At 46.8% G+C, this 13,014-nt stretch overlaps 1 protein-coding gene across 1 annotated transcript in view; it reads right to left on the reverse strand.

Annotated features, from left to right (window-relative positions):
* Positions 1–14: 14 nt before the first annotated feature.
* TJP1 (tight junction protein 1) overlaps positions 15–13,014 on the reverse strand; it is a 149,121-nt gene continuing 136,121 nt past the window's right edge. Inside the window, exons 24-30 of the mRNA XM_029285291.1 lie at positions 12,356–12,453; positions 11,397–11,618; positions 10,160–10,323; positions 8,778–9,246; positions 7,195–7,412; positions 6,128–6,271; positions 15–1,373 (exon numbers count right to left, since the gene is read on the reverse strand). Of these exons, the coding sequence (XP_029141124.1) occupies positions 1,279–1,373; positions 6,128–6,271; positions 7,195–7,412; positions 8,778–9,246; positions 10,160–10,323; positions 11,397–11,618; positions 12,356–12,453 (1,410 nt within the window). The 3' untranslated portion in view covers positions 15–1,278. The remainder of the gene's footprint in view (positions 1,374–6,127; positions 6,272–7,194; positions 7,413–8,777; positions 9,247–10,159; positions 10,324–11,396; positions 11,619–12,355; positions 12,454–13,014) is intronic.

Consider the following 13,014-nt stretch of genomic DNA (forward strand, 5'->3'; position numbering starts at 1 on the left):
TATATATATATACACATATATACATACATATATATATATAATACATATCCTCGTATATATTATATATATATAAAAAAGGTAAAGCTTATAAAAGTTAATTTACAAACCAAGAACAAAAGTGGTACGCACAAGTTTTTATATACAAGCAATCTAGAACATCTATAAATTTTTCCAAAATGCATAGCAGAAAACAAAATTAAAAATTAAAAAAAAGAGAGAGAAAAAAGAAAAAAAATTACCGTTATGTTCTTCAGAATTCTCCCGTTTGGACAATGCAAAACCCAGGATTTCACTAACTCTCTTTTGGTCTCCCAGTGAACATATTCACACAACCTCAAACAACCCATCTCCCCCCCCGTCGTAATTTCTCTAGGTCAGTAGTAGCACGGTGAGCTACGATGACAATGAAAAACTATGTTAAAAGCAGGAGGATAAGGCAACGCTGCTAAATAACGTGGTCTGTCGCAGATGTGGCGAATTTCGAGAGGCACATGAACCCCATGCGTTTTTCTCTTTTCTCGGTAACAAAAGGGGCGTGGGAAAGAGAGGGTCTTCACACAAACAGGTGAACTAGCAGGTCAGCTAATCCTGGGCAAGAGAAAGACAAATTTCCCACTATTGTGCTAGCAAAATCTTTTTTTTTTTTTTTTTTTTGCCTCCAGGGAATGGAGGGGGGAAAACCCTCGGGTTACCAGGTTTTTCCCCCCAACCCACCAAAAACAAACAAAAATGAAGGAATGGTGTTATCTTTGCATATTCTTCTAAGAATGGTTCAAGGTGTTCGGTGTTCGGTTTTTAAATTAAAAAGGAAAAAAGGAGAAGAAAACTTTTAACAAGACCAAATAAACGAAAGAAACAAACAAACAACAAAAAAAGATTCACCCCTAATTCAACAGTGAATTATGAACCTGGGGGGGGGGGAACACTAAATTGCATTGCTTCTGTGGTAGTTTAAGGTTTTAAGCTATGATGCGTTAAAAGTGTCCCGTTAAGGAAGGTGAGAGGCTTGCCCGCGAGGACTTTGCGTGGCCCCTGTAGACCGGTTTAGTTGCTGCAAACGCGTGTACCCTGATCATGGTTCAAGAACGTTCTGACTAGCTGTTGTTAGTCAAACCACAGATTGCTTAATACTAGGAGAAGGGTTAATACTTGAAAAGAGTGGTTCAGTTTCTACGCAGGTGGTGGTTTGTTGATTTTTTGTGTGTTTTTGTTTTTTTGGTCTGATTTTCTTTTTTAAAATCTTGGTTTCGCACTCAGATCCACCCACTAAGGTAAGGGTTAGAAGTGATCTATTAGAACTGACACACAATTGGCTCCAACAAGATAATTTGGATCTCCGGGAAGAGACTTGTTCTGCCAAGTTTTGGGGTCACCTGTGGGAGGAAAACAATGTAGTAGTTTAGTATCCATCATCAACAGGGGAACAATCTTGGATAACAATATCGTTAAAGATAACAAGAATGTAAAAAAAATTCACCTCCTGGTTTAGGGAGGACCAGGCAAACACGTAACAAGGGGCAGGTTTTCATTTGCTCTTCTGATTTCAACCACCCTGGGAATACTTCAAGGATCGACAGAAGAGAGGATTGAAGTCTTTGGTGCTCTCGAGTGTGGTTGTTTTCTTGCAGGTATCACCCAGCACTGATGATGTTACCTAGCTGGGTAATGAAATGTCTGCAAGAAAACAGCCAAGCTCAAGGGGCACTAAGGACCCCCATGCTTCAAGGAATTCTGGCTATGGGAAATTCCTCCAAAGTGAGTTATCTCCTGATCATCAACTTTCTAGAGTTGAAGAGTTGAACCTTGGCCGTTAGTTGATAGGTGGACTTCAACTCCCAGAATTCCCCAGTCACAGATCCCCAGTCTTCAAGTTGCCAAGGTTGAGAAGGGCAATTCTAAATCACCAAACCTAGCCATGGGATCAAGCAGCCTGGTATGCAGAAGTTCAAACAGGCTGGGATGCTCTCCAAGGAATCTAACTTCACCTTAGCTTGGAACTATTAAGACAGTCACGGTGAGTACTCCTCCCCTGTGTATTAATGATGGCCAATTTTTGGAGAGGCTCTGAGGCTTCAGATGGGCCCCTGCGGCCCTAGAGGACCAAGCCTGAGGCCAGCTGAAGATCAGGTCAATCTAATGCAACAATTCTCAACAGGCAGGCGAGGAAGCTTTCCGAGAAAGAGCTGACCCTAAGGCTCCATACCTGCATTGTAGGAGAAGACTTTTTCTTCTAGAGGTGGCCGTGTGGAGCTCTCAAAGGCATTTGTGGAGTCTCAGGCCAAAATGACCCCCCTCCCCCTTATACAACTCTCCTTAGGATTGACAGTCCAACTCTGTTACCAGTTTTTCACAGCCTGTGCTAATTTCTGCCTGCTCACTTTGCTCAAACAAAACCCACAAGGACAATGGATGGAAACCCAATGTTTTGAAGGAGTCCCAATGGGAAAAAAGTGAGTGGTTTAAAGCAGCGGTCCCCAACCTTTGGGCACCCGGGACCGGTTCCGTGGAGAGAGGGGCTCTGGTTTTGTGTGCTGCCTGTATCCCACAGATGGAGCTTCGCTAGTTTGCACGGACCGGTTTCTGGTGTGCCATGGACCGGCGCCGGCCTACAGACTGGGAGTTGTGGACCCCTGGTTTAAAGAATGGGGCCACTAAAACAACTTTCAGACACAGCTGGGACCCCCCCCCCGGCTTTGAGCATCTGTCTCTATTAACCATATTAGCTGTGGCTGTTAAGAATTGTCGTGGAGGATCACAGTTTTGTTACCTCTTTTCCATAGCACTATTTCCTCTAGCTATAATATAGCTGCGCTCTTAATGGATGCAATGTTGATTTTAGGTCTAATGTAGCTATTGAAATACAGCCAAGTGATGATGGCACCTTGGTTTCTAAGCTATGTTGACCCTCACTTTCTAGGCAAGCTTGCAATCTTTCTGCAAATGTACAAAAATCCGATTGTGCAGAACAAAGCTAAGATTTACTTCTAGGGTGTGATGCCCAGGGCAACCTAAGAGGTTAAGTTACTATCTCCTTATGTCAGATTAAGATGCAACCAAAGTTAGCCTGATTTCTTTCTAATTGTTTCTTCCAGTTACTCTATTTTGGAGAAATGCCAATTATCTACTGTTTAATTCAAGCTCTGTAACGATTTCCACTACTTGCACTCTTATCTTTTACAAACGCACAATCCCTGAAACTCTTGGGAACTTCACAATCAGACACTCAGAATAACACAACGGGATTATGTAGGCAAACAAGAACGTTCTTCCAAAACCACACAGTTCTTGTGAGAAATGCACGGAAACAATCAGGATCAACACTACGACCAAGAGGCAGGTGTTAGTAGGGACACATATAAAGGGAGCCCCTTGGATGATGCCCTCCTTGGAATTGCAAAAGCGAGCCCATGTTTAGGAGAGTCAGGGGAAAAAAATCCTCCCAATTCATAAAAAGGGCAAATTGTTGGTTAATTCTCAGCTCCCCAAATATTTTGTTTTTTTCAGTTTTTTTTAAACAGAATATTCTTTTCACACTGAGTAGACATTCAGCACCTTAGCTAGATCACTCAATTGTTGGTTAAGAAACCAACATGGAAGGTCATCTTTGGAAGCTGAGGACCAACTTCCAGGGGCAACGGAGGAGAGAAAGCTGGTGGAGACTTGTCAGGCAAGGATCTGTATTCAGAGATCCTTTTTTTAACGTGGAAGGAAATGACAGTGTGAACACAGGAGGTTCATGGTTAGTTCAGAAAGAGCCCTCTGGGAACAGCTTTCACCTTGGCATTCAAGGATTCAGGGTGCTATGGGTCATTTAAAGTGAGGTGTGACGTGCCCCCTGTGCTTCATGAGATGAGATGAAAACCAAAAGAAGGACAATAGAATTTGGAGGATAATGTGGCCAGCACATTTGAACATTTTTTTTTGAAACAAGATGTGTTTGTGAGAGGTTAGTATGCGTCATAAAATGTTCATTTCGAGAAAGACAGAGCATGGAGAACATGTTAGGAGAAGCTCGAGAGAAAGAGACAGCGAGGAAGAGAATCCCAGAATCAAATAGAGAAAGTTTCTTTTTTGTTTGTTCGTTTGTTTAGAAAAAAGAAAAGAAAACGTATTTATTTAAGACATTGTATGGCTTTACACATCAGAAGACAGAGTTGGCCAGTTGTGAAAATTCTCCCGTGGAGCAAAGATAACCAACGTAACAGCACACTGAATGGAGGTTAAGCTGCAGAGATGCTTGAGTACAAACAGGAAAAGGCAAAATGTGTTTAACGCCACACCCGCACACCACAGCAGCACCCAACGAAGACCCCAAACGCAGAAGCACAGGAGAGAGAGAGAGAACGTGGCAGGACCACCATAAACCCCTCTTTTCGCTCATTTCAAGTTAATTCATTACAAAATAGAGATTGAAAAGCAGGGTCTGAGGGTGAAAGGGAGAATTGTGGATCCTCGTGGCTGCAAGAGATCCATTTTCTAAGGTTTCCCAATCTTTTTTTTTGGGGGGGAGGGGATTTCACACACAGCAGCATGCAAATTCATGCACTGAATTCCAGTAAGACTCAACCAGTTACGGCTTCTCTACATAACTGGTTCTCCTAATATTTTAGAAATACTCAATGCTGCTATTGGTTCTCCCTTCATCAACACACTGGCATTGAAAATGATCAGATACATCAGTGAACAAATAGGAATACATTTTTAAATACTGCACACATAAATACATTGCTTCTATATACCATATGCAGATATGTATACATTGAAGGATGCCAAATGTTTTTACGCTTATGTGGCTGGAAACACCCCTTTTAAAAACTTTTTTTTAAGTATTGTTTCGGTCCATTAACAGCCTTGCTCTAGCAGCCCCCATCATAAAATTGCTTAAATTGTACACCAGGACTTCTGTGCTCCGGGAAAACGTTGGACCTCAGGTTTTAAGCCAATGAGACGTCCCCTCTTTAGGGTGAGTGAGTGGGGGGCCTCCATACTTACTACTTTAGGGGGAGCACAAGCGAGTGCCATCGACCGTCAGATCTCTCCTATCTTAGGATGCCTTACAAAGCCTCCATCTCTCCATAACATCTCCCCATTTAGAAGGAAGCATAAATACAGGTAGTCCTCGACTTAAAACAGTTCCTTTAGTGACCGTCAGAAGTTACAACGGCATTGAAAAAAGTGGCTTATAACCAGTTCGCACACCTACGACCGTTGCAGCATCCCCGTGGTCACGTGATCGAAATTCAGATGCTTGGCCACTGACTCACATTTATGACGGCTGCAGTGTCCCGGGGTCCCCTTCTGCGACCTTCTGACAAGCAAAATCAACGGGGGAAGCCGGGTTCGATTAACAGCCGTGCCACCCACTTAAGAACTGCAGTGATTCGCTTAACAATTGTGGCAAAACTCACTTAATAATCATCTCAGCAAGAGAAATGTTGGCCTAATTGTGGGTGTAAGTTGAGAACTACCTGTTTATATTGGGGGAGGGGGGGTTGAAGGCAAAGATATATATTTTTTTTTTTTGCAAAAGGGCCCTTTTTTAAATCTGCCAAATTCATCTGTTCCCTTAGAAACCACCTTGAGGTTCAGCGGATTGAGGTTCAGCGGATTGGGAGCGAGGAGTTATTGGAGGAGCAACGAAGAATTCGACTCGGACGGACCCCGTTAGGACACAACTGACCAAAGAAAGGAAGAAAGGGAAAGGATTTCTGGTCTATTATCATCTGTCACTCATCCAAAAGGGCTTGGCAGTGTGCCAGACTCACCAGAAAGGGAGAGAAAGAGAGAGAGAGAGAGAGAGAGAGAAGGAGGGAGGGAGGAAATGGCGCAAGGCAAGACAGCGGGTAGATAATGGCGTGGTTAAACGGGACTGTGATAACGTCCTGGATTATCTACCGTGTCACTTTTGATTGACTCATCATGATTTGGTGCAATGGTTTTTTGTTTTTGTTTTTTGCATCGTGATGCAGACACTGGCAATGAAACATGAAATGGAGAGCGGAGACGAAAAAGAGAAGAGATATAGTCCCATCTCAAGATTCCACAGTGGGGCCCACCTGGGACAGGTGAGCTTAAATGATTCGGTAGCACCCATAAGCCCCCAAAGGACAGAGGGAGGACAGCATACCCGACGAGGAGTCGGAGGATTTTAGAGCAAAAGACCAACCATCAGGGGTCATGGACGCACAGTGTGGCAAGCGCAGCTCGACGGGCTTCAGGAATTTCAGTCCGTGCGGCCCACACATCACCAGCGGGCTCAGGAGCGTCTCGCCTGCAAGGGAGGACAGAAAGGAGAGGCGTTAGCAGGACTCCGCACACCCTCGGACAGGCCCCCCTGAGCTACAGACCGGGTGGGTCTTCCACAGGGTTGGCATAAAGGAGATGGGACGACAGGGAGGAATATTCCTGGCTTAAAAGAGACAGCCTGGGGGAAATGGTGCTTTACATCAGCGTTCCCCAAACTTTCCCCGCTGGCAGTCTGGCGCGGAGGGAACGGTTTTGTGTGAGGGGCAGGGGGGCTGCATGAATACGCGTGCTCACCCGCCCTTTGCACAGCCCGGGCCGCGGCCCCGTGTTAAGGTGTCATAGAAACCACGGTTCCCTGGGGGAAAGGAAAGGGGATGGCTTTGTGCGAGAGGCAGGCATGCACAGCTTCATTTGTGGGGTGTGCACAGCTGGTGTGAGGGGGGGTCGCAAGGCATGCACGTCTGTCCACCTCTGGCACGGCCTGGTTCTGAATGGGCTGTGGCCCAGGGGTTGGGGACCCTTGCTCTACATGGAGCTGCCCTGGAAGAGCACCTGGAAGCTTCAATGGGGTCCTTGTTGCTCTCTGAGCTGGGCTGTTTTCTTGCAGACATTTCATGGCCCAACTAGGTAACAAATGCACCAGTGCTAGAAAGGAGTGGGGTTACTTTCTCTTTATACTAGTTTATACTTCCTCAGTTCTAACTGAGTGGTGGGGACTGGAAGGGTTTATATTCTTTGCAGCCATCTGGTCATTAGCACTCTGAGGGTCAGTCTGATGATATCAATCCTTCCATTCCCCACCATTCAGTTAGAACTGAAGAAGCTTCCTGGATGAGAAGTGAAATGTTTTCAAGGAAAAAAGAACAAGAAAGTCCAGTTGCCCTTTGGGAAAAAAGCACCTTTGGGACCGATAAGGAACGAAAGGGAGAATTTTGCCCTCTTTCTTACCTTTCTCTTTGTCTAGAGGCGGAAGGATACTGTTATCTCGGCAGACCTTAAAATAGATCTCCTGCTCTATTCCCTCCGGGATGGCTCCTTGGGGGATGATTATGCTAACGCCAGTCTCTATGGAGCTGAGGACGCCCCCGTTGCTGTTGAAGACGCCCCTCGCTGTGGCGATGACGGTGTGGCCTTCCTCTTCGTCGTCATCTTCCAAAGCAGAAGGGCTGAAGACAGAGAGGTGGAATCAGATCGGGTGCTTTGCTTGCCGGCCTTTTATTACCCAACTAAGTGACTCCATCAGGGCGAGGGAGTGTGGGGCTTGCAGCCCGTTCATACGGAGGTCAGCCCTCGGTTGGGATCAGAATGTCCATTGCTAATCAAGGCAATCTTTGAAAGAGTGCCGTGCCCAATTTTGCAACCAATTATCAAGCCAATCACTACAGTTATTTAGTGAATACCCTGTCATTAAGTGAATCGGGCTCCCCCCCACAGATCGGTCGGAAGCTGGCTGGGAAGGTCGCAAACGGTGATCACGTGACCCCTGGATATTCCAACCGGCAAAAGTACACACCGGTTGCCAGGCACCTGAATTTTGATCCCATGGCTGTGGCCGTTGTAAGTGTGAGGACTGGTCCCAAGTTACCCTTCCCAATCTTCTTTGTCACTTCGTGCAGCCACTAAACAAATGGTCGTTAAGTTGAGGACTAGGTGCGGGATATCACTTACCAAATTCTACTGAGCAAAAACGAGCCCGCCAGGAAAGCAAAACTGAAAAACACTACGTGAAAATATTGCCTACCAATAGTCCTCGACTTACGACCATAATTGAGGCCAAACTTTCTGTTGCTAAGTGAGATATTTGTTAAGTGAGCTTTGCCTCGTTTTACGACCTTTCTGGCCACAGCTGTTAAGTGAATCACTGCAGCTGTTTAGTTAATAACACGGTTGTTAAGTGAATCCCACTTCCGCCTTTGCTGGTCAGAAGGTCGCAAAAGGGGAAATCATGTGACCCCCAGGACACTGCCCCAAGTCATACGACAAAGCCCCTCCGTGACTTAGAAGGTTGTCTGGACTCTTCCAGGTTAACTGGTTTAGACTGCCCCCCTCCCTTTCTCTGGGCTGGGGTCTTGTTGAAATGGGTTCAGAGAAAGCCACGCGTCCTTCAGAGCAGAGGTCCTCAAACTGTGGGCCGCAGCCCACTACCAGGCCGTGGGCTGTTGGACACTGGGCTGCCTGAGTGGCTGGCCAGTGCACACGTGCGTGTGCATGCGCACCCCCCCATTCGCCACTAGCATTGCAGCGGCACACAGGTGCTAACGATATCGTATCATACAGGCACTAGCTAGTGTCACTACGAGCGCACCCCCACTTGCACTAGCATTGCGGCAGCGCATGGGCGTTAGCGTTGCTCAAGAGCTTTTGGCCCCGTGTGCATTGTGCACGCAATCGTGGCCCCGTTCGTGCGTGCGCTTGGAGCTCCGTTCGTGCACGCATGCGCCGCGCGTAGAGGCATCTCCGCCACCACCCCGCACCGGGCCGCCAACCAGGAACGGCCGTGGAGTCCCTGCTTTAGAGGGTGACCCCCTTACCTGACGGGGATGGCCTTCGGCACGGCGCTGATGTTATTTGGTTGGTACTTGAGTTTGTCCACTTGGCTGGAGAAGCTCTCCGGGTTGCCCTCGAACTCGGGCTGAGCGGAGCCGTGTGCTTTCAGAAGGGGCTGGGGAGACGGTTGAGGCTTGGCTGAAGGCATCTCCGAGGGCTTCGGGAGGGTCTCCTCCGGCAAGAGGTTGTGGTTGAACTTGGGGCTTTCGAACTTGCGTTCGAAGGGCCGGGCCGCGCTGGTGTAGGGCTTGGAAGAGGCGGTGAAGCGGTTGTAGGCCGGGGTGGCTTTGGGCAGCTGCTCGATGCCGTTAACGGGGCCTTTATCCGGGAAGCTCTTCTGGGGGTAATAAGTAGCCTGCACCGTCTCTTCTCGGCTGGAAGATCTGAACGCCGCTGGTTTGTTCTGAGGCGCGGCTGGCAGCTCCGGTTTGGACAGGGGGGGATTCTGGAAGTCTGGCAGAGTGGATTGCAATAAAAAATGTTAAAAAAAAAAAAAGCAGAGGTGGGCATGTGTTAAAGCAAAGAAATATTGGACAAAAATACATACTTGGCTAGAAAAGATGCTGGGGAAACGGGTAGACTTTAAACCTGATTTTTTTTTAATTAGGCATAATGCCAGAAAAGCTTGATAAACGAAGTATATATTTGATTTCGCATGTGATAACAGCAGCAAGACTTGTATTTGCACAATATTGGAAAAATGAAATACCATTGGAGGAAGAAATAATTAAAAAATACTAGATTGTGCAGAAATGGACAGACTTACTTTGAGACTGAAAGAAAAAAGAAGAATATTTTCAAACTTGGGACTTATTTTACCAACGGCTGGAGAAACAAACTAGGGATTAGGAATTTAATTTGAATTAGTGAATGATGAACTCAGGACAACACGTTTGTTGAATAAGCACTGTTGAATTGTATTAAAAAAATTAAAAAAAAAGCAGAGGAGATGGCAATATTTCAAAATCTACAATTATTCAGCTGAGCCCCATTTCCTCCCCACCCTTCCTCCTGAAAAAAGCAGAAAGCAAAATTAAATCCATCCGATTCATCATGATCACGTCACAGTTCTTGCTCTTCTGGATTTGGACAATTAGGAGCGCTTTCTGCTAAAATCAGAACTACGGGTAGTTTAGTGGCCGTTCGAAGTTACGACACTGAAAAAAGTGCCTCTGTTGCTTAGCAATAGAAATTTTGGCCTCACCGGGATCGTAAGTCAAGGCTACCTGCACCTGTTATCTTCCTTTTTTTTTTTTTTTTGCAAACTGTCATCTCACGATGGGTCCCCATGCCGGATTTGCTACCCACAATCCCCGAATGGGAGACAAAAACATTTCAGTAGATGCAGGACGAATCTGAGGCTCACCTTCAGCCAGGACAGACTTGGGTTGAAGAGACACGATGGGGTTATTGATGGACTGAGGTTGGGTATACTGGACTGAGGGCACCGGGGGAGTTACTTGAGGAGGGGGCTCATAGCGCTTGTCTCCGAGACCCCTCTCCAGAGGCTCCAGGTCTACTGACTTCCCCCTGTTAGGGCACAAGAAGAAGACATCAACCCTACAACTTCTTGCCATTCCTATCACTTCCACCCACAAAGAATATTTCATTTCTGGGATAATTCCCAGAATTATTTAAAGAAATGTTTCTCAACCTCAGCAATTGTATGGACTTCAACTCCCAGAATTCTCCAGGGCTGGCTGGCTGGCTGGGGAATTCTGGGGGAATCCACACCTCTTGGTTGGAGAATTCTGGAGTGGAGGTCCACCCATCTTCAGCTTGCCAAGGTTGAGAAACGCCCTGTTAGGCCAAGGGCTCTCCAAACGTGGCAAAGTGAAGACCTGTGGACTTCAACTCCCAGAATTCCCCACCAGCCCTGGGAGATCCCTTAAAGAAATGTTTCTCAACCTCAGCCATTTTATGAACTTCAATTCCCAGAATTCTCTACAGCTGGCTGGGGAATTCTGGGGGAGTCCACACCTCTTGGCTGGAGAATTCTGGAGTGGAGGTCCACCCATCTTCAGCTTGCCAAGGTTGAGAAACACCGTGTTAGACCTTTCCTTGTCTTCCTCCATTGTTCCTAAGATCTGGGGGGCCAGGGGGAGAAATTGGGAGCCTTTAAGGCCCGTGTGAATTTAAAACAGGGCTCTTCAAACTTGGCAAGGTTAAGATCTGTGGACTTCAATTCCCAGAATTCCCTAGCCAGCTCTGGGAGATCCCTTAAAGAAATGTTTCCCAACTTCAGCAATTTTATAAACTTCAACTTGCAGAATTCTCCTCAGCTGGCTGGGAAATTCTGGGAGTTGAAGTCCGTTAAGTCTTAAAGTTGCCAAGTTTGGAGAGCCCCGTTTTAGACTCACACTGGCCTTAAAGGCTCCCAATTTCCCCCCACCCCCAGATCTTAGGAACAGTGGAGGAAGACAAGGAAAGGGGGCTGGCGAGAGAAACCCACAGGATGAGGAAGCTTTGTTACAGGAACAGCTTTGCCAACGAGAGACACTGAACGTAAGAATGATAGGGCCCTAAGGGGAGCCTGGAGGTCCTCTAGTCCAACCCCCTGCTTAGGAAGGAGGAGACGTGCAGGAAGAGGAACAAAGCCTTACTTGGAGGAATAATTGGTGTAGTTCAGCTGGTTGTGAACGGCTTTTCCTTGCTCCGCATGGTGGCTGCTGGGGACTTGCGCAGCGGGCTTGCTATCGTAATTGCGACGGTCGAAGTAGGAGAGCTGCTTGCGGTAGTATTCCTCGTCTTCTTCCGGGTCGTAGTGGTTGGCTCGGACGATGTCCTCGGGGGGCTTGGCTTGAGGTTTCTGCGGTTCAGGGGCTCTAGCGGCACCAGAGGAATTAAAAGGAATTTTATTTCTTTCCTACCTTTTATTATTTTTATAAAAATAACTCAAGGTGGTGACCATCTTCGTCCTATTTTTCCCACCACCACCACGCTTGGAAAACTCTGGGATTTGGGTGAAAGAGAGAGCCGTGGTGCTTTACACACGAGGGAACAGACTCCGAATTGCGCTACAGAAACTCGAGATTTGTATAAAAACTAGGACTATGGTATGATGACAGGTAGTCCTCGTTTAATGACCTTTCACAGCTACGACAGTGTTAAAAAATTAACTTTATGGCCAATCTGTGAAGATTGAGGATCTTCAGAGATTGGTCATAAAGTTACTTTTTTTTATCACCGTTGTAGCTGTGAATGGTCATTAAACGAGGACTACCTGTCATCACACCATACCATTGATACCATTGAGGATCTTCACAGGTCCGCAAAGAGAAGGAAAGCTGAAGCCAGATCATAAGCACAGTCACAGTTTCATTGAAGGACTGCTTCACTTAATGACCAAAGGGTCAGTTCCAAATGTGGTCACTAAATGACTGGTTACATCTTAGGGATCATTTCAAAAGAGCAAGCAATGGAGCCGTCTGTTTGCGAAAGCAGATGCCAGAGTGGCCTCCAGCTTCATGCAGGCAACTTGTGGGTTGCTGCTGGGTCAGTGGCGTGCACACACGGGCGCACACGCCCGCGCACACACACACACATCATCTTCTGCATTTACCTGTAAGCTGATTTGTCACGCTCGGTCAGATTTTGAGAGGCTGCTTTAGGGCCGGTGAGGGGTGCCACGTTTGGTTTAGGCGCAAGTTCCGGAGGATGCTAAAAGGCAGAGAGATAAAGTCAGAAAAGAACGGCCAGGATCCCACAGAGATGCTTATTTTACCACTGTTTGGGCCAAACGGCATCCTTTCGGTAAGGATGGAGGAGCAGATCTTGCCAGCGCTTTAAAAAGGGGGCCCATTTCTGTAATGTCCATTTTTTATGTTTATTTAATTTACCCGCCCCTGAAAATCAGTTGATATTGTATAAGATGGCTGTCCTTGGGAAGGAAGGAAGGAAAGAAGGGAGGGAGGAAGGGACGAGGGAAGGATAACAGGAAGGGAGGAGAGAAGGAAGGGAGGGAGGGAGGGAGGGACAAGGGAAGGATAACAGGGAGGGAGGGAGGGAGGGAAAACAGAGAAAGGAAGGAAGGAAGGAAGGAAGGAAGGAAGGAAGGAAGGAAGGAAGGAAGGAAGGAAGGAAGGAAGGAAGGAAGGAGGGAGGGAGATGGGAATGAGAAGGAGGGAGAGAGACTGGAGCTTTAACTGGCTCCTACGTCTTATTTCTAAAATCCTCTGACACCCTTCTAACTCCCACCAAACATTTGCTGCCCGGAGCCCT

This window comes from Protobothrops mucrosquamatus, unplaced genomic scaffold, assembly GCF_001527695.2.
Source record: "Protobothrops mucrosquamatus isolate PMUCROS unplaced genomic scaffold, P.Mucros_1.0 scaffold1472, whole genome shotgun sequence".
NCBI lineage: Eukaryota > Metazoa > Chordata > Lepidosauria > Squamata > Viperidae > Protobothrops > Protobothrops mucrosquamatus.